General features: G+C 34.5%; 1 protein-coding gene across 5 annotated transcripts in view; it reads right to left on the bottom strand.

The window, feature by feature from the left end:
* The window catches only part of GPHN (gephyrin), a 606,903-nt gene that overhangs the window by 206,922 nt on the left and 377,429 nt on the right, over nucleotides 1-22,552 (bottom strand). For all 5 annotated transcript variants that reach the window (XM_089907851.1, XM_089907850.1, XM_089907848.1 and 2 more), the window contains one exon: nucleotides 12,399-12,533. In XM_089907851.1, coding sequence (XP_089763977.1) covers nucleotides 12,399-12,533 — 135 coding nt within the window. The remainder of the gene's footprint in view (nucleotides 1-12,398; nucleotides 12,534-22,552) is intronic.

Raw genomic sequence — 22,552 nt, 5'->3', positions numbered from 1 at the left:
CTTTTTGGAGACATATCAATAAAAAAAGCATAGCTTATATTAGATTCTCTGGCTCTCAGGTCTCTTCATTAAATTTGGGCTCTCATTATAGAATGACTAATGTAGATTTCCCCCTTTTCTCCCCTGATATATTTTGTATTGATTTAGATTAAGATTGTACAGATTAAAAAAAAATTCTGTTTGTTTGTCCTAGGGATTGAATTGTTTTATTTTTAGAATTATCTAACTTAAAACATTCAGAACTACCCTGAGAGACAGACATTTTTAATCCTATTTTATTATGCCAGTTTCTTTTTTAAAGTATGGGTATCAGTGACAGGAAAGAAAACTTTTTTTTTTAGAAATTGTTTCTCTTCCAACCAATATCACTCAGTACATATTGGTACAGCTATAGATTGCTTCTGGTAGTTGTGACTGGAGAAGGAGGTTTTTAAAAAAGTTTTACTTGAGAACTCAAAATTTAAACAAACTCTTGTAAATAAAGAAATTCTTGTGGGGATCTGGTTAATATTTCAACTCACTATATTTCAGCCCTTTCAGTAAAACTGGTGCTTCATTGTAAAACAATTCTGTTTCATTTGTGATTTATTAAGGCAAAGTAAAAAAGAGGAAAGAAAGAAATGAAAGTAAGAGAAGCAATAATTCTATAAGTGTGTCGGGAAAAAATAAACACTCTAATGCATTTCTGGAGAAAGGCAAACCAATAAAAGAATAGAGAAGTTCAAGGAAATATTGCAAAGAATAATGAAGAATTAAGTCAAAAATTAGAATCTTGGTAGCAAGTCACAGCTCTACCAACTGCCCCACCCACTTATGAAAAATTTTTATACTTAGGAGATCCTTTATTTTAAAGGCTCCAATTTCTAATGGTTTATTAACATTTCAAATATTTATTTATATTTTATTGTACATTTATAATTTTGATCCCTAAGTTTCTATAATAGCTTTGATTCCAAAATAATACAATCTATACAAAATTAGACTTTTAAGCAAGTTATTTCCTGCCCACTAGCCAGAGAATAATTCAATCCATGCTCTTTTTCCCCAAGTTTCGTATCTGTCTAAAAAGAAATAATGAAGCCCATCACAGGTATGGTATAAAAAACTTATTAGGCATTTTGAAATAGATAAGTTTTAAATAGTATGTTTTTAAGAATTATTTATTATTTGTGTAGGAGATAGAAAAAAGTTTATTTTCAAACTTCCATTGAAATATAATTTTCTATCCAGCAAGATTTAGAATGGCTTAGCCTGCATATAAAAATGCTCTGGTATAAACAGACTTACAAACACAAACAAATAGTTGGCTTTATGAAGATTTGCCATAAATCTGAAAAGCAGGCAAAAGACATCCATCCTCGTCATTACCAGAACCTGTCTACATAACAAAACAAACCAACAAAAACTTACACTTTTCTGGTTTAAAAAACAATATAGATTATAAAATAACCTGTAATTTAATCCCTATGCAATTTTGTTTACTACTTTTTTAAACTACATATTTTATTTTGAGCATTTTCCTTTGTCATTAAATATTCTTAAAGATATGATTTTTTAGGTTATATAAATAACTCATATATATACATATTATTATACAAGTTATTTAACCATAGACATTAAGGTTGGTTCTAATTTTTCATGAATATGAATAATGCTGTGATAAATAATCTTGTACATAAGTCTTTCATGTCCTCTTTCATAACTTCCATTGAAAAATTTCTGCAAATAATATGATTGGTTAAAACACAAAAAATTTTTTATATATATAGTTTGCTTGCAAGGTTATACAAATTTATATTCCTACTAGTGTGACTAGGAATATTCATGTCACTGCTCATTATAGCATGGATGATTATAATTTAAAAATAGTTACCAATTTGACTACAAAATTTTTAACAGATTTCTGTGAGGGTACATTTTTTTCCCACATAATTATTTGCTGAATTTAATTCTTTTTATGAAATGGCTATTCCTGCCCTTTACTCATTTTATTTCTTTTTTTTTCCCCTATAAGATTAGAAGAGCTCTTTTAGGCTATCAAAGCTTTGATAGATTTGTTGTAATTTTTTTTTTTTTCTTTTTCACATCTGCTCCACTATAAGATCCTTGAGGTCATGGTTAGTAAGTCTTTGCATTGCTATATTCCCAAAACCTAGCACAGTACTTGACATAATATGCACTAAAAATATTCATTGAATGAATTTCTGAATTAATGTGTGTTTTGTCTTTAATGAAAGTAGGATGAAAAGGGACAGCAGATAATCCTGAACTTTTGGGCAAGAAAATACATGGCCAATTTTAGAATATGTATCATTTAAAAATATAAAGATCTAGAAAATAATTTAGTTTGGTATATGCTGTCTATTAAAGTCATGAATGAGACATGGCCCGTTAACTATATAGATTTGAATAATGGCTATATCTAATCAATTCTGCTGGTGAAATAGTGATGGCACAGATTACTTTTGTTGAGCTGCTTTTACACAAATCCTATAACTTAAACAAAATGCTAGTGAATACCAAGAGAAATCAATATTCCACTTAACAGAGACAAAGCTTGACCTAAATGAGAAAGATCTTAAATGAAGTTAGAACGTTTTCACTTCATAATCTTTAACTTTATGTAGTAGCATAAAATGCAAAAGCTGAAATAAATGTAAATTATTTTACATTAATTGGATATTAACATAATATCAGACAGAAGGGCTAAAGAGAATGATAATATTTATTCAGTCAGTGTAGAAACTTATTGCAAAGGAACAGAATTATAGGTCTAGAAGGGACTTTAGAGGCTACTTAATTTAGTATCATGATGTTACAGATATAGAAACTGAGGTTTACTAGTTCTAACAAAGGTATAAAGTGGCAGACTAGGGCTGATACACAATATTTGGTGCCTGATAGTGCAATACTTTTATATGCTCAATACTGTTGACTTTTCAAACAACTTTGGATCCATAATTTTTAAAATATCTGTCAGTAAATCTGTCAAAGGCAAATGCTAAAGACTGCTCCTTCCAGAATATCATTAAATTGAATTCATGAAGATGCAAAAATGATCTCTTCCTGATATCCATATGAATTATGGGAACCATGGGCCTAAAAGTTTGGCATATACTTTCAACAAAGGTAGAATTAATACAAGTTGCTAAGTTTAATTAAGAGAAGATTCTAAAACACTTCACTTCCAGAAGACTATCACAGCATTATATTTAAAACTAGGAAATAGGTAACAACTAAAATATGCAAAATGGGGACTGGTGAAAAAAACTATGCTATACCCACAAATTTGAATACTGAACAATAATTGATATTAATGTTGAAGAAGATAATTTAAAAACATGTAAAGATGTACATGATATAGAAAGAATGTTACTAAATGAATGAGATAGGTTAAAATATAGTTTCATAACAATAGCTAACATTTAGTGATCGTTTCTTATATTTCAAACACTGTGGTAAGTGATGTATATGCATTTAAAATTTTAAACTTTACAACAACCCTATGAGGCAAATAGTATTATTATTTTTCATTTTACAGATGATTAAGGTTATAGAAGTGAAGTAACGTTCTGAAAGCCACACATTTAGTAAGTGATAAAGCTGAGATTCATTGCCAAGCCTGGAGACTCTGGAACCAGAGCTCTTAATCACTGCCTTGCTATCATGATTCATTTATATAAAATATTTGAATGCACAGGAAAAAAAAACCAGAATGATATAAGCAAAGTTTTAACAGTTGTTATTTATTAAAGGCAGTCTTACAGGAACTCTTTTTTTTTTTTTTGCTTATATTAATTTTCTAAAATGAGCATGTATATTACTTTTTTTAAATTAAAAAATAAAAGACCATGCCACTTATAGACTGTCTAAACTATAAAACTGATAACTCTATAGCTAATAATTTCTGGTTAGCTATATCTTCTCAGGCTAGCTAATCAAATTTCATTTGTAACTCAGATTCCAAAGTGGCGACTGTACACTTCACAGTTAAGTTATTCTTAGTTTCAATGATAAATATAATTCTGTGAGCATTAAATAATAAGAAAAGGATGGGGCGAATTCCATTTTCAATTTTCATTGTACATAAAGGTAGAGGGGACACTTAATCAGATGAATGAAAAACAGAAATCAATGTAAAATCCTGTATATTTAGCAGAATGTCAAAGAACAACCATTTAAAATAATTTGTAAACTCAAAATTCATAGCTAAAATATATTATTACTATTTGGTTTTAGTTTTCTTCAAAGTGTCAACAACTAATTTACCATACTGGATAGTGTCTCTCCTGTTAGAAATGATATGAAAACAATCCTTTTTCTGAAGTCTCAAAAATCTGTTTGCTATCAAACTAGAATAAATAGCAAAATAAATATGCTGTTACAAATGAGGAGAAACTAGACAATAATGAATGAGAGTGGAAATCAGTTACTCAAAAGTCTATAGGAGCCAGGCATTTAATGCAAATAAGTAAAGTCGGCTGGAGGGTATAAAGAATGCCAGCTGAGTACTGATATATGTCGTGCTGGCCCAGTAATGTCAATCTGATTTTTTTTTTTTTTTTGAGGTACGTGGGCCTCTCACTGTTGTGGCTTCTCCCACTGCAGAGCACAGGCTCTGGACGCGCAGGCTTAGCGGCCATGGCTCATGGGCCCAGCCACTCCGTGGTATGTGGGATCTTCCCGGACCGGGGCACGAACCCGTGTTCCCTGCATCGGCAGGAGGACTCTCAACCACTGCGCCACCAGGGAAGCCCTGTCAATCTGATTTTTTTAGATTAGCTGAAAATTGTATTTTTATTTAAAATCTCACCAATTTTAAATGTTCCAAACTAGTTATAAAAAAAGAAGTCATCCCCAAAGATATCTCTAATAAAATTATCTTCCATCAACTAGGTTATGACTTAAAAGAGGGCTCTCTGTGCACCTATAAGTAGAAAGGAGACCCTAGGGAAACATCAGTTACTATACAAATATAGAAGTAGTATCACATTGGAAATGAGTAAAGTTAGCTGGGAATTACATTTTCTGGTTGTATCTTCAAAAGACTTTGTGAAGTCTTCTATTATTTTGAATCAGGGATGAGAAACTCTGTTCCCTGTCCTAGAATGAATCTAGGGTGAATCATTTATATTAAGCATGGTACCAGTGGTCATTTCCCTAAAGAATAAGATCTCTGGAATGAGAATACCACTGTAACATGGTCTAAATGAAAAAGAGAACACACGTAATTTTGACCCAGGATGTTTCCAAGAAACATAAACCACTCTGCTCATTTGATTATACTAACAGTTCTTTAAGTGTGGTCCACAGACCTGTGAGGGTCCCTGAGATCCTTTCAGGGGTCCACAAGGGCAAATTATTTTAATAATAATACTAAGACATTATTTGTCTCTTACACTATGTTGACATTTGCACCGATAGTACAAAAGCAATGGTGGGTTGGTACTATAGTAAAAAATTAAGGCAGTGGATCCAAATAGTGTGAATAGTTATTGTATTATTCACCACTATGTACTAACAGTTTAACACTTTCCTCAATGAAACAGTAAATACTAACTCAATTTAATTAAAGCTTGTCCCTTGAGTGTCACAAAATGGAAAGTATGAAATAAAATACTTCTGCTGCATAAGAAAGAATGACAGTTGTCTCAGGTTAAAGTACTTAGGCAATAGTTTGAGTTGCAAGCTGAACTAGCCAGGTTTTGCACAGAACAACATTTTTACTTGAAACAATGTCTGACAAACTATGACTATTCAGACTTAGATGTCTGGTAGACATTTTCTTGAAAATGAATGAAATGAGACTGTCAATTCATGGAAAACAGACAGGATTTGTTGGCTTTTCTTTTTTTTTTTGCCAAAGAAGAAACTACGTTTTAAGCAAAAATTAGAACTGTGGAAAATGTATATCACCATGAGCTTGAGAGCTTCCAATGCTTCCAAGGCATTTTTAATGAGCTTGGTGGTTATATTAATTAAAATGATTTTGGATATAGTCAACAATTGGAAGAACTTATATTTTCCATGTGATCAAAAAATATGTTACAAAATCATACCTGTATATAAGATCCAATAAACGTTCAGGACAGACCAATGGATTTTTTTCCCCAGAACAAACAACTTTTTATTGAAGTATAGTTGATTTACAATGTTGTACTAGTTTCAGGTGCATAGCAAAGTGATTCAGTTTTATATATATATATATATATATATATATATATATATATATATATATATATATATATTCTTTCTCAGATTCTTTTCCATTATAGATTATTATAAGATATTGAACAGTTCCCTGTGCTATAGAGTACATCCTTGTTTATTTTATATACAGTAGTGTGTCCGACAGATTTTAATACATAGGAGTATGAAATTGTCCTTGACAGGGTTTTAGATTCTACGCTTCAACTAACTTTTTTTTTTTTTTTTTTGCGGTACGCGGGCCTCTCACTGTTGTGGCCTCTCCCATTGCGGAGCACAGGCTCCGGACGCGCAGGCTCAGCGGCCATGATTCACGGGCCCAGCCGCTCCGCAGCATGTGGGATCTTCCCGGACAGGGGCACGAACCCGTGTCCCCTGCATCGGCAGGTGGACTCTCAACCACTGTGCCACCAGGGAAGCCCTACGCTTCAACTAACTTTTAATAGACTACTAATTGAAAAATTTTGATGTAGTGTCAAAGAATATCCACAATTATAAGAAAATGTTATTAAGATAGTCCTTTCTTTTCTAACTACGGATCTGTGAGGTTGGATTTGTTTCTTCATATACTTCAACCAAAATAACATATCACAACAGATTGAGTACAGAAGCAGATGTGAGAATCTACCTGCCTTCCATTAAACCAGACATCAAAATGAATGTGAAAAAAAAGTAAAACAGTGCCATCCTTTTTAGATTTTAAAAATTTTGGAAAATATTATTTTTCCCATAGCAGTATTATTTATATTAACATAGAAAGGCCTTATTATTCTCATTTTGAAGCAAATAAATAAACATTTAAAAAATTTCTAAGTTTTAATTTTAAGTGCAGTAAATATCACCAACTATAACTCACATAAACAAGCTATTTGAGGTCCTTAATAATTTTTAAGTTTGTAAAGGGGTCCTGAGACCATTAAGTTTGAGAACTGCTGGATCTGACCAATAACGTTGAGAATATTATTGCTCAATAACCAATGCCCCCATGGGACAGTTAACTTTGAACACAAAAAAACATATATTTTTATGTCCAGAGGATGTATTTTATTAAATTAATTAATGTTATTAATTCAGTTTTTCCCAACCTTTTTGGTGTTTGTTGACTCCACGTGTAGAACCCATACATTTCTACAATGTCATTAACTGCTCAACAGTTGTTGATATACCATTGTTGACATGACTTCAGACAAAAGCAAAGAAACCTGATGTTTAGTGTAGTCTTACTGATTTTATTTAGGCTCTCAAAAACAGTGGAAAATCATTTGCAGTCCTCAGTTATTGCCTTGATCTAGGCTAGAATTTTAGAAATTTCATGACATTCTCCAGAGACCTGGGAACCAATGAACTAGCCATATTACACAATCACTCTGATGTTCACAAAGGAAAGTGGTGATAACATGGAATAGTTTGTAAAAACTAACATCCTAGGAAAAAAATCTCAGAGAAAATATTACCCTGGATCAAATATTACTGGATCAAATAATGCCATTTTTATATGTAAAGGAAATCACACTGCCTTTCAGACATACACATTAAAAACTTTGAGTTAAGAAAATATTCTTTAACCAGAGTAATATAAATTCTTTTGCTCAAAGGACAATAACAGAAGCCTAGAGAGAAGTCATAATTCTGCATTTTGTTTGAATATAAGATTAGACATTATTACTAATTATTAAATGAACACATACTACCTAAAGATATTTCAATATATACATTTAAATTATTTTATAAACTTTAGTTTAATTAGACAGGGAGAATTTATATTTTCTTCTTAAGAGGAAAAAAAAACTTGCTGGTTAGTCTGGGCACAAAATTCTATTCTAACCTTTGAGGTACAAGGGAATATGTGACAAGAGATTACATTTATTCATTTATTTATTTTAGTCAAACTTCAGATGCTTAGGGAATAAAAGGAAAATTGAATCGGTCTTTGTAAAAAATTCTCTATTTTAATAACATCTATAGGGAATGGTGAATTGATTGGAAGTTTGGAATTTTTTTTCTTTTTTGTTCTGGTCATTATTCTCTACAACAAGCCTCTTGATTCTAATAGAGGTGCTGCTGCCTTTCATAATTGAAAATCAGAACTCATTTAAGTTGTGGATCATGCTCACTTTAAAACGCAGTTTGTTACAGAATTATTCTTTTAGCAAACCATTTTTGGGAGACTATCACCATTTTAGAACTTGAGTCCTCTAGATATTGCCCATTCATAGAATCTACATACTATTTGACTTTTTTGGCTTAGGCACTAATTTACTTAGGGCAATGAAAGACTAAAATCCCAAGTTTGTTTTTAAAATATACTTCACTGTGTTCTAAAGCAAGAGAAGTGAAAATCAATTGTCATTTCAGTCAGATTTCATTAAAAGAAAATATCTGATATGAAAGGGAAACGACTTTCTCCATATACAGAAAAATATGTCATTTCAGCAAATAAATTTTTGCTGGAGACAATGTCATTCTATGAAGAACTGTTTAGAAAAGATAACACCTTGTTGTCCTTGTTAGATTGTGATGAGTGTACTGAAAAGGAAATCCAAACTTTGTATGTTTTACAGATCGTGTTCTCACTATAGCTGGAGAATCTTAAAGGATCAAAGCACAATCAAAGCACAATTATATTGCAGTGAGCATAAAAAACGTGAATTCAAAATAATGTTTAATATTATATTGTTGACCTCACAGGAATAGATGCATACATACAAATGGACAGAAAGTTTTCATCTTAAATGCTGCCCCATGATAAAAAGCTACAGAGGGAAAGGTTGGAACTGTTAGTTTTTAATCATAATTTGGTTATTTAACCCTTCTGTGTTTTCACAAAGACTAGGGTAAGTGTTTCTGATGGTTATTCCCAGAGTATTCTGTACTCCTGCTGATAAATCATAGCACTTATTATACTTTATTATAATTTACAGTTGCCTGTTTTATCTGTTTGTAAAGCCAAGAACAATGTTATTTGCTCACCACTGCTTTCCCAGAACCAGGCAAAGACTTATCTGATAGATTAATAACCCTGTTGGGGAGGCAAGGATTACCAGCTTCATCATAGACAAAAAGCTCAGAGAAGTTGAGCAAGTTGCTTAATGCAGTGTAGTAATTAAGTAGAGAAGTCAGCATCTGAATCCAGGTCGTCTATTATCAAGTCAAGTGCTCTTTCTAGTGCTCATCTTTTAAGACTGTATTGTATTTCCGATGTAAAGAAAACATATTCGCACATATATTTCTACACATGACAGATTGCATGCCTAATCTGAAACATGGAAGGGGGATTTCTATGGGGTTTGGCTAACAGTAATATGTACTAAATTATAAATATCCCATCCAAGATGCAGTAACAATAACAATGTCAAACTCAACTTGTGTTCTAATCTTGTGCTAGATATCATTCCTGGGATGTCTTATACATACATTAGATTGAAAACATTCAAAACAAAAATGTATTAACCACTCTCCTTTGCTTTTTCTCTCTTATTCCTTAGTATAGTTAATAACATCATTTACCCATATCTCAAATTAGAAACCTGACTTCCTTTTTGATTTCTTCTCTGCCCTAAATTTTTATGCTATAAAATTAAAGAATTCATCTAGAACAGATTAATGTCCTAAAACCTACATCCTTGAAATTTGACTCAGCAGGCAAAGGCAAAAAAAAAAAAAGTCATTATTTAAAATAAAAAAGAATTGATATCTGAAGTTGGATTTTGAAGTCACTGAATTAGGTTATTTATGTACTAATGAAGTTTTAGTCTGAGAGTTCTTGATTGGTGAATACTACCTGTAAGGTGGTCATTTCTGCTGAATATAATTCTCAAAACCTCCACCTGGCAAAAAAGCTTTTGTTTTGTTTTATTCATCTTTCATGTCCCTGGTGAAATGTTACTCCTTAGAGCGGCCTTCTCTGATCATCTCATCTAAGTGAGGTTTCCCTCTTTTTATTTTCTATCACTACACTTTTTTACTTCTCCTTAGCGTGAATTTCAATGTATCATTATTAAGTTACTGTAAAAGTATATTTATTATAATTTAAACAGTTATTTTAAATAAATTTATTTTAAAAATACCTATTTACTTCAATATACCATTGACTAAACTGTAAACTCCACGAGGGCAGAGATTATATCTGTCACTGATATAAAAGTACATATAAAAGCATCTAGTTTGCATTCAATTAAGCAGTCTTATGATTTGAGACTTTTAATAGGAGGATTAATTTGATTATCTTCACTTCTTTTTAAAATATAAGTATTCAAACTAATTTTTCTATTATATTACTATTCTGATTCAACCGTAAAAGTTTAATTTTAAAATTACAACAAAGCAATAATTTTATCTTTGCGATTACATTCTGGTGCTGGTAAAAATTATTTAAAAGAAACAGAATCTTATTCGTAGACAAAAATGCAGAAAAAAATTCCTGAAAAAAAAAGATATTCAAATATTCGGTTTTATTTGAATTTACTGTCAATGTGAACAGCTAAGTGTTAACTATGGAAAAAATATCAAGACAAGCCACTTCCTCCCCTAAAATTCTGCAATAAGCAAATTAACTTAATGTAGAAATTTGGAGTGATTTTAAAAACTGTATTTAATATTCTCTTTGCAATTAAGATGTAATTGCAGAGTTTTAAAAAGGCTCAAGAACTACTATGTATAATTAAACTTAGCTTAAAATATTTATGTACACAGTATATCACTAAGAAAAAAATACTGTGTCTTAGATAATTCTGTATTCCCATCATTAAGGTCTTAATATTTGGTGAATGAGTAAACTTTTATACTGGACTTAACACTTAGCTTTAATTATTCCCAGACTTTATAAATGAGTACAACTTATACTGTTGGAATTTAATGAAGTCAAATAAATTATTTTGTTTTAAAAATTTATAAGATATGGATGAGATTCTTCTACCCAATTTATGTCTTGAGAACTCCATGTTTTCATTCAGTTGAAGATGTAGCTGACTGGCACCCCATGTATAAATGTATAACATACATTTTATATCTAGAATGTTTTTATAGTTTTTCTTTATTGAAGATTTAGGACGTCAATTTTTTTAAACTATAAAATTAATATCAGCTATTTTTGACACAAGTCTAAAAACAATGATATACAACAGTTAACACTCTGAAGACTTTGCTGAAAAGGTTGTACCATGGAATGTAAAAACAACTGCACTACACATATCAAGAATTGCTTGAGATTACTTCTAGTTAAATTCAATGATAACATTCATAAAACTCATAGAAAAGCTGGAATTGAGGAAGATAGCTATATAAGTCCTTAAATCTGATGACAGTGAAAAAGCCACAGTTTGAAAAATTACCTGGAGAGCCCTGAAATAAATTTACTGTATAGCCTGATATCTAACATCATATCCTATTAAATAAGAAGGAATGTTACTGTTAAGCTTTTGATGCCAATAGTGGATCCATCCCATAGAAAACTTGAAAGCACAAATGACTAACTTTCCCAGGAAAGAGATATTCCAGGAAAAAGCATCACAGTCATAATTAGGTTTGCTACTCAATTTTTCACATACATGAAGATGTCAGGTAGCAAATAAATGTCTAATCCTCCCCCCACCCCCTTACATGATTCAGTACTTGGGAAAAATTATAAAAATAAATACTAAGACACTTCCTCCCTCCCCCAAAGGTTGGCATTAAAACTTTCTTTCTAATCAATTTAGATTTGTTTCCAAATATTAGGCAGCAACATTCCAAGTTGAATATGTTTGAAAAAATTTGGAATGATACTAGAGCAGGGAGCTACCCCTGCCTGGACAAGTTAAAAAAAAATCCCTTTGGTGATATTATTTTATTTTGTTAATCTTTCTGTTTATTGGCCAGAAACACATTCATCCTCTGCATAAATAACTTCACTTCTATACTAATAAGTATGCTAAAAAGTGATAAGTCTACAACAAAGAAACAGGAGCTACACAAAGTAATACCTATCGCTGTGAGGTGGTAGGCATTTTGAATGAAATTTCTATTGCTCTATTGTTGGCCTAATACGACAATCTGTGAAACATTAGGTGGTAATTATGTTATAGCCCATTAATTTTTCAACGTATTATCTTGCATGCAATCCAATCTTGACAAGCGGAGGGAAATATTGGTTGGTTAGTTTTCCCAGATTCACATAGAAGAGCAGGTGTAAGGTGCCAAGGAACTGTACTTACTTTTGGTGTTGGGCAGGAAGCTGTAGATAGGCGAGATGTAGCCTGAGCACGAGGAGATTCTGAAGGAGTAGTGCTGAGGGAGGCTGTGTCTCGTGGGAGCACCTGAACGCCACGAGAAATGATGGAGTCTGGAATCTGGACAAGAGGAACAAGTATGGTTTAATATGCTGAAAATACCAACAACATGTAAAATCAATACCCACATCAAACATTTTTTGAGGGGGGCATTCTTTGCTGCTGAGCTCTCAGATATTTGGTCTCACTCACTGTTACGTATGAATGCATCCAACAATTTGGGATAGGGTAGAAACCTTCAGATTTAAAATATTTTCCTTGGCCAAATAATATTTCATCAAAGCTTTTTTTATGAGGCAGTACAGAATTGTAGAGAGAAGTAAAGTGTTTGGCATTCATATACTGGCTCTGCCACTTAATAGTTATTTAATTCCTAGATATTTTCCATTTCCCTTTCAGTTTCATTCTCCACCCTTCTTCACTCTCTCTGCTTGAAGCTAACCTGTACAGATAGAATCAATAAGCTATTTTGTGCTCTCTGGTTTCTAGCTGGGCTCAGCTAATAGGAGCCACTGTCAGGAAACTGAAGAGTTGTAGGAGAGTAAGGTCTGACATTTATTCCCCTGGCTCCTTCTCTACCAGGTCACTGCAGGTTGGCTAAGATCACAGCCCCTATCAGATGACCCTTGCCTTCGGCTCTTTTCTGGATTCCACAGCTCCCTCCCTTGCCCCATTAGGACTAGGAGTATTAATGATTCCCACTATTACTAGTCCCAGGGTGCTGCATCATGTTTTGTTGCTTTCCCTAAAATCTGCCCAAGCTTTTGTAAATATCACAGTCCTTTATTAAACTCTTTTCAATTATCCATTTAAGTATGCTGTGACTTTGCTGGGATACTGATGGATATATTTTTTTAATTTGCCATTTCCTTTACCTAAAAAATGTAGATAATGATAGCATTTACCTCACCAGATTATTGCTGAGGGTTAAATAAGATAATGTATATAAATTATATAACACTTACAAGTAGTTAATACTTAATAAATGTTGGCGATTGCTAGTTATTATATTATACCTATCAATAGGGTAAAGACTGATGTAACTGAATATTACTACTGTAAAAACATATAAATGTAAGGACAAATAATGTGGATTATTAAAAAAATTAATATTTACGTTGATTATAAAATTTATTATTTGGGGCTATGCATAATTTAGTTCATGTTCTGGGCTAGTACTAGTGAGAGTAGGTCTTCTAATCTCAAAATGAGAACTTGACTACTTTCAAGCAATTATCATTCAATCAACAAATATTACTTACTATGTGAAAAGAAGAAAACAGCAGCTAGATTTTGTGACTAGAAAGGTGCTCTCTATCTTACACACCATCTCTTTCTCACAAAGGACATATTATTTTCATAAATGCTCTTTTATTTAGTTTCCATACCTACATCCTCAATACCAAAGGTACTTCCACCATTTCAGGGCTTAACAATTTATGTGATTTATGAACAATAACCCCATAACTAGGATGAAAAGCAATGGGAATTCTGAGAAGAAAAATAGCTCCATTTGCTAGTATATTTGAATAGTGAATTGCAATAAATATTTTAAAGAAATGGAAGTAGTCTAATTTAGAAGAGCTATATGTTGTCACTTATGTCTAATATAAAAGGCCATGTATTGGAAAGAAAAAGGTCAAACGCCCCTATTATATTTCACATAATACCACGTTTCTCTCTTTCACAGAAATTACCCATACTTATACTACACTTATATGTATGCTAGTTTGATCAATGTCTATCTCCCACACCAGAATGCATTGTCATGATGATGGAACTGTGTTTTTGCTACTACTGTACATCCAGTAGCTAATGAAGCATCTGCACAAAGTAGTATACATGTATGATATATATTTCCAGACTTACACACACACACACACACACTATCTTCATCCCCCCAAGAAACAAAAGAGCAGGATATTTGAGGGAGAAGGTAACTTTAAATTGTGAGGTACATACTTTTGGGTTACTAGCCTGGAAATACAGAATTAACTATTGGAAATATGAAATTAGAGCTCAGGAAAAAGTTGGGGATTGGATATATACTTTGGGAATTATCACTGAAGGTGGTAGTTTCAGTCATGCAAATATTTCAGGTCACCCAAGGAGGGCATGTAAAAGAACAAAAGATGACGGTTCAAAATTCTAGGTGATATCCATATTAAGGGGCTAACAGAAGAAAAGGAATTAGGGGAAAAAAAAGCCCTGTAAATGGTATGATGATACAACCTTGTTTTCCTTGAATAATCTGGGTTTATATCTATTATCCTGACTTTATTAAATAACACATCTTCTCACTTTCAGAAGTGTTTCAGTTTGGAAGATAAATTATTTGGTCTTCCTATCTTTAAGAAACAGAGACAAAAGAGGAAAATTAAGACAGAGTGAACATAAGGGAAGAGAAAAGAGAAGAAAGATGTTACAAAAGATGTTACAAAATATCAACTATTGGGGAGAACAGGAGTAAGGTGAGAGTTGAAAAGATGCCATTAGATCTAGCAATTAAAGAAGATACAAGTAAAGTAAAAAGAATAGAAACGAGTTGAGGAAGCAAGTGGGGATGACAAACCAGGGTAATTGGTGGAAAAAAAAGAGACACATTCACTAATATTCTTTTCTTTGGTGCTTGGAATGAAGATCTATCTAATGAGAAAAATGGGAAGTAAAAGTGGGAAAGATAACTCTAGGAGAGTCATAAAAATCTGGAAAAATGCATTGATGACTGAAGCATGGAGGATAACTAAGGCATTGGCAAAGGAAATATCAACCATCATTGAGAATCCAGTTAATACTGGCAACCATAAATTTCCAATTTCATTAGGTAATATAGTGTGGAAATAAAATTTCACCCATCTCAAAAAAGAAAGTTATGCTACAGACAGAGACTTAGAAATTATTTGCAGAGATAAGATTGTGGAAGCTACAGAAATAGATGAGATCTGAAAGACAAAGACCATATGGAAAGAATACAGCAAAACAGAAAAAGGAGAAAGAAACAGACATTAAAGAACAAGATAGAGGTGGTCATTAGTAACCTAAAAGAAAGCTAATATTTGATGAAGATAGATACCTCAATATAGATGGTAAAGAAAAAAGTTGGAGGAAAAGGATGCAGTGAATATGGATAACTCTGTTGTACAGTGTTTATAATGTTTCCTTTTTGGAGATATTATGAACAATTCTTGTTCATGTACCATAATTCCCACATGCATTAATTCTAGGATATATATACTCAGAAACAGAATTGCTGGTTGTAGGGTGTGAATACTTTCTTTTACAAATTCCCAAATTGGTTAAGTCAATTTATATGTCTATCAAAAGAAAATGGTGACAATTCCTCTTACTCCAGTACTTAGCTCTACCTAGTATTGTCAGTATTATTAATTCTTCTTCAAATGGGATACTAAAAATATCTTAATGTGTTTTTTGAAAGTCTTTATTGAATTTGTTACAAGATTGCTTCTGTTTTATGTTTTGATATTTTGGATGCGAGGCACGTGGGATCTTAGCTCCCTGACCAGGGATCAAACCCACGTCCCCTGCATTGGAAGGTGAAGTCTTAACCACTGGACTGCCAGGGAAGTCCCCTTAATGTGGTTTTCTTTTCCCATCATTGTTAATGAGAGTAAATACCTTTTCATGTTTATCAGCTATTTAGATGTTCTCTTTTGTAAAGTCCCTATTCAATTTGCCCTATTTTTCCCTTATTAAGTCATTCATTTTTTATTGAATTGTTACATTTCTGTATCTATTCTGGATAACAAGTCCTTTATCAGTTTTATATGGTGTAAATATCTATTCCTACTATGTAGCGTGCCTCCTTTATCATGTATTGTGATGAACAGAATATTTTAATTTTAATTTAGTTAGCTCTATCAATATTTTCCTTTATAGTTAAGTGGTTTTTGCGTCTTAAAAGGAATACTTTCTGAGTGACATCAGTAGAAAGGTAGAGTAGGTAATGTCAATAGTCCACACCTCTACTAAAGAAGTGAATAAACTAACAAAATCTGTCAGAATCAACTTTACCAGAAATCTAAAAACTAATCAAGTTTACAGCAGCCAGATGAATGCTTAATCAAACCCCCCCACAAAACCCCCCAATTGATCCCCTACTACATAGCTCAGTGATGGCCTTGAAGACACAGCCCACATGTCTGGTAAAAGTTCTGAATACTGAAGGGAAACAAACCTTATTCTCAAGGGTTGTGGCTGTTTCAACATGTCTGGTAGCTCACTGAAGGATACCCTCAAAGGGCTTTCCTTTATTTTCCCTATCTTGGAACACTCCCATGGCTCAGGCAACTAACTGGAGGGGAGGTTATCCAAATATTTAAAGTCAAACATATTAGCCACTGCTGTCTGGGCAGTGGATAACAGGTGGAATGAATAACAGATTAACTTAAAAACCTGGGAGGAAAGGCCATGTAATGAGATGCTTTCAGGCATAAGAGCTTTGAAAAGCTCCCAGATATTCCTGAGTTCCAGGAGGTCATGATTATGCCCAAGGCAATGCACATCCTTAGAAGACTTCACCTAATGTTTCACCTCTTGCTGAACTAAAGATCTTGCACAAGTAGGAAGTGAAGATTAGGCAGAATAGTAAACTGCCTGGCTGAGTGTTGAAGGCATGCTCCAATATATAAAAAGAGCTCATCTGCAAAGAATGGGAGATTTTCCTTTTCTGTATATTTATATTTTCCAGGCATTTAAGGAAATTATGTCAAATCACTAGCTGACTACGAAGCTAATGGAACAGAGACTTCAGTGGCCACACACAACAAAGAAGAACAGACTTGACAAAAGTAGTTCAGATATTTGTAGTGAGGTGGATGGACCTAGAGACTGTCATACAGAGTGAAGTAAGTCAGAAAGAGAAAAACCAATACTGTACACTAACACATATATATGGAATAGAAAAAAAAAGAAAATGGTCAGAAGAACCTAGGGGCAAGACGGGAATAAAGATGCAGACCTACTAGAGAATGGACTTGACGATACGGGGAGAGAGAAGGGTAAGCTGGGACAAAGTGAGAGAGTGGCATGGACATATATACACTACCAAATGTAAAATAGATAGCTAGTGGGAAGCAGATGCACAGCACAGGGAGATCAGCTCGGTCCTTTGTGACCACCTAGAGGGGTGGGATAGGAAGGTTGGGAGGGAGGGAGATGCAAGAGGGAAGAGATATGGGGACATATGTGTATGTATAACTGATTCACTTTGTTATAAAGCAGAAAATGACACACCATTGTAAAGCAATTATACTCCAAGAAAAATGTTAAAAAAAAAAAGTAGCTCAGAAAAGTTAATCAACAAACAAACAACAACAATTATAACAAGCAGTAATAACATACCCTGGGGACGGGAGAGAATTTGATTTCCAGAGTTGCTACTAGAAATGTTCAAAGGGCCCAGTTTTCAACAAAAAAATTATATGGTATGCAAAGAAACAAGAAAGTATGACCCATGTATAGGAAAAAAAAAAAAAAAAGAAGAAGAAATAGAAACTGTTCTTGAGAAAGTCCTGACACTGGGCTGACTAGAAAAAGCTTTTAAATTAACTAATTGAAATATATTCAAAAAGCTAAAAGCAACCATGGAAAAGCACTAAAGAAAGCATGATAATGATGTATCATTAATAGGGAATATCAATAAAGAGGTAGAAATCATAAAAAGAAACCAAATAGGAATTCTAAAGTTGAAAAGTATAACTAAAATAAAAAATTCACTACAAGGGTTCAGTACAAGATTTGAGCAAGCAGAAGAAAGAATCAATGAACTGAGGAGCAGAAATAAATAAAGAATAAAGAAAAATGAACAGGGTTTAAGAAACATGTGGGAAAACAATATATGTACCAAGATATGCATAATGGGAATCCCACGTAGAAGAGAGAAAGAGGCAGAGAAAATATTTGAAGAAATAATGCCTGAAAACTTTCAAATTAGATGAAATACATGAATCTACACATCCAAGAAACTCAACAACCCCAAGATGGATAAACTCAAAGAGATCTACAACTAGATATATAATCAAATTATTGAAAGTGAAAGGAGAGAATCCTGAAAGCAGCAAGAGAAAAGCAACTCAAGGGATCCTCAATAAGAATTGTAGCTGATTTTTCAACAGAAAGCAAAGGGGCTGGTTGGCAGTGGGAAGACATACTCAAAAATGCTGAAAGAAAAATAATCTGTCAACGATAATTTTTCTGTCTGGTAAAACTACACTTCAAGAATGAAGGAGAAATCAATACATTCTCAGATAAACGAAAACTGAGAGAGTTCAGTGCTAGAAGACCTGCCTGACAAGAAATGCTAAAGGGATTCCTTTAGGCTGAAATGAAAGGACACTAGACAGTAATTTGGAATTCATGTAAAGAAACAAACAACACTGGTACTCTACATAGGTAAACATAAAAGTCACTATTAATGTATATTTTGGGTCATGAATCTGTATTTTTCCTATATAATTGAAAAAGAAAACTACATAAAAGACTAATTATAAATCTGTGTTGATGGGCACACAATGTATACATATATAATTTGTTAAAATAAGAATATAAGTGAGGGAGATAGTGAAAAGTTTTTGCATAATATTTAAACTAACTTGGTATTAATTAAGACTAGATTGTGACAAATTAAGATGTTAACTGTAACATTCACAGTAATCTCTAAGGAAATAATGAAAAAATATTTGGTAAAAGAAATGAGAGAAAAAACAAAATGGTACAATAGAAAATATCTATTAATCAAAAAAGAAGGAAGTAATGGAGGAAATGAGGAACAAGAACAACAACAAAAGACACTGAAAAAAAACAGTGAACTGGAAGAAATCTTACCTTATCTGTAATTACATTAAATATAAGTGGATTAAACTACTCAACTAAAAGGCAAAGACTGGCAGAATAGATTAAACCCCCCCCTCAAAAAAAAAAAAAACAAACAAACCCATGATCCAAGTATATACTTTAGATCCAAAGACACATATTGGTTGAAGGTGAAAAACTGGAAAAAATATTCTATGCAAACAGTAATCGAAAGAGAGCTGGAGAGGACGAGGGGAAGATGGTGGAAGAGTAAGACGCGGAGATCACCTTCCTCCCGACAGATACACCAGAAATACATCTACACGTGGAACAACTCCTACAAAACACCTACTGAACGCTGGTAGAAGACCTCAGATCTCCCAAAAGGCAAGAAACTCCCCACGTACCTGGGTAGGGCAAAAGAAAAAAGAATAAACAGAGACAAAAGGATAGGGACGGGACTTGCACCAGTGGAAGGGAGCTGTGAAACAGGAAAGGTTTCCACACACTAGGAAGCCCCTTTGCCGGTGGAGACTGCAGGTGGCGGAGGGGGAAAGAGCCGAGGAGGAGAGCACAACAACAGGGGTGCGGAGGGCAAAGCGGAGAGATACCCGCACAGAGGATCAGTGCCGACCGGCACTCACCAGCCCGAGAGGCTTGTCTGCTCACCTGCCAGGGAAGACGGGGCTGGGAGCAGAAGCTTGGGCTTCGGTCGGAGCGCAGGGAGAGGACTGGGCCTGGCGGCCTGAACACAGTCTGCAGGGGGTTAGTGCACCACAGCTAGCCGGGAGGGAGCCCAGGGGAAAGTCTGGACCTGCCGAAGAGGCAAGAGACTTTTTCTTCCCTCTTTGTTTCCTGGTGCGTGAGGAGAGGGGATTAAGAGCGCTGTTTAAAGGAGCTCGAGATGGGCGAGAGCCGCGGCCAAAAGCGTGGACCCCAGAGACGGGCATGAGACGCTAAGGCTGCTGCTGCCACCACCAAGAAGCCTGTGTGAGAGCACAGGTCACTATCCACTATCCTTACGGGGAGTCTGTGCAGCCCGCCACTGCCAGGTTCCCGGGACCCAGGGACAACTTCCCCGGGAGATCGCACAGCGCCTCAGGCTGGTGCAACGTAATGCTGGCCTCTGCAGCCACAGGCTCACCCTGCACTCCGTGCCCCTCCCAACCCCCGGCCGGAGTGAGCCAGAGCCCCCGAATCAGTGGCTACTTTAACCCCGTCCTGTCTGAGGGAAAAACAGATGCGCTTTTGTGACCTACACACAGAGGCAGGGCCAAATCCAAAGCTGAGCCCCTGGGAGCTGTGAGAACAAAGAAGAGAAAGGGAAACCTCTTCTAGCAGCCTCAGAAGCAGCGGATTAAAGCTCCACAATCAACTTGATGTACTCTGCATCTGTGGGATACATGAATAGACAACAAATCATCCCAAATTGAGGAGGTTGACGTTGAGAGCAAGATTTATGATTTTTTCCCCTTTTCCCCTTTTTGTGAGTGTGTATGTGTATTCTTCGGTGTGAGATTTTGTCTGTATAGCTTTGCTTCCACCATTTGTCCTAGGGTTCTATCTGTCCGTTTTGTTTTTCTTAATAATTATTTTTTTATTTTAATAACTTTATTTTACTTTATCTTCTTTTCTTTCTTTCTTTCTTTCCTTCCTTTCCTCCTTTAGACAATGAATCATCCCTAATTGACGACGTGGACTTTGAGAGCAAGATTTATGATTTTTTCCTCTTTTCCTCTTTTTGTGAGTGTGTATGTGTATGCTTCTGAGTGAGATTTTGTCTGTATAGCTTTGCTTCCACCATTTGTCCTAGGGTTGTATCTGTCCGTTTTCTTTTTCTTAATAATTATTTTTTATTTTAATAACTTTATTATATTTTATGTTACTTTATTTTATTTTATCTTCTTTCTGTTTTTACCTTCTTTCCCTCCTTCCTTCCTTGCTCCCTCCGTCCTTTCTTTCTACTTCTACTAATTCTTTCTTTGTACTTTTTCTAGCTTTTATTCTGAGCTGTGTGGATGAAAGGCTCTCGGTGCTGCAGCCAGGAGTCAGTGATGTGCCTCTGAGGTGGGAGAGCCAACTTCAGGACACTGGTCAACAAGAGACCTCCCAGCTCCACATAATATCAAACGGCAAAAATCTCCCAGAGATCTTCATCTCAACACCAGCACCCAACTTCACTCAACGACCAGCAAGCTACAGTGCTGGACATCCTATGCCAAACAACTAGCAAGACAGGAACACAACCCCACCCATTAGCAGAGAAGCTGCCTAAAATCATAATAAGTCCACAGACACCCCAAAACACCACCAGACGTGGACCTGCCCACCAGAAAGACAAGATCCAGCCTCATCAACGAGAACACAGGCACTAGTCCCCTCCATCGGGTAGCCTACACAACCCACTGAACCAACCTTAGCTACTGGGGACAGACACCAAAAACAATGGGAACTACAAACTGCAGCCTGCAAAAAGGAGACCTCAAACACAGTAAGATAAGCAAAATGAGTAGACAGAAAAACACATAGCAGATGAAGGAGCAAGATAAAAACCCACCAGACCTAACAAATGAAGAGGAAATAGGCAGTCTACCTGAAAAAGAATTCAGAATAATGATAGTAAAGATCATCCAAAATCTTGGAAATAGAATAGATAAAATGCAAGAAACATTTAACAAGGACCTAGAAGATCTAAAGATGAAACAAACAACAATGAACAACACAATAAATGAAATTAAAAAAACTCTAGATGGGATCAATAGCAAAATACCTGAGGAAGAAGAACGGATAAGTGACCTGGAAGATAAAATAGTGGAAATGACTACTGCAGAGCAGAATAAGGAAGAAAGAATGAAAACAACTCAGGACAGTCTCAGAGACCTCTGGGACAACATTAAACACACCAATATTCAAATTACAGGGCTTCCAGAAGAAGAACAGAAAAAGAAAGGGACTGAGAAAATATTGGAAGAGATTATAGTTTCAAACTTCCCTAATATGGGAAAGGAAATAGTTAATCAAGTCCAGGAAGCACAAAGAGTCCCGTACAGGATGAATCCAAGGAGAAATACGCCAAGACACATATTAATCAAACTGTCAAAAATTAAATACAAAGAAAACACATTAAAAGCAGCAAGAGAAAAACAACAAATAACACACAAGGGAATCCCCATAAGGTTAACAGCTGATCTTTCAGCAGAAACTCTGCAAGCCAGAAGGGACTGGCAGGACATATTTAAAGTGATGAAGGAGAAAAACCCACAACCATC

Source organism: Delphinapterus leucas, chromosome 2 (genome assembly GCF_059928025.1).
Source record: "Delphinapterus leucas isolate spDelLeu-1000000601 "Yukka" chromosome 2, BTC_Dleu_Yukka2, whole genome shotgun sequence".
Classification (NCBI taxonomy): Eukaryota; Metazoa; Chordata; class Mammalia; order Artiodactyla; family Monodontidae; genus Delphinapterus; species Delphinapterus leucas.
Note: the sequence above shows the minus strand (reverse complement) of the source record. Positions and strands in the feature narration are given on the sequence as shown.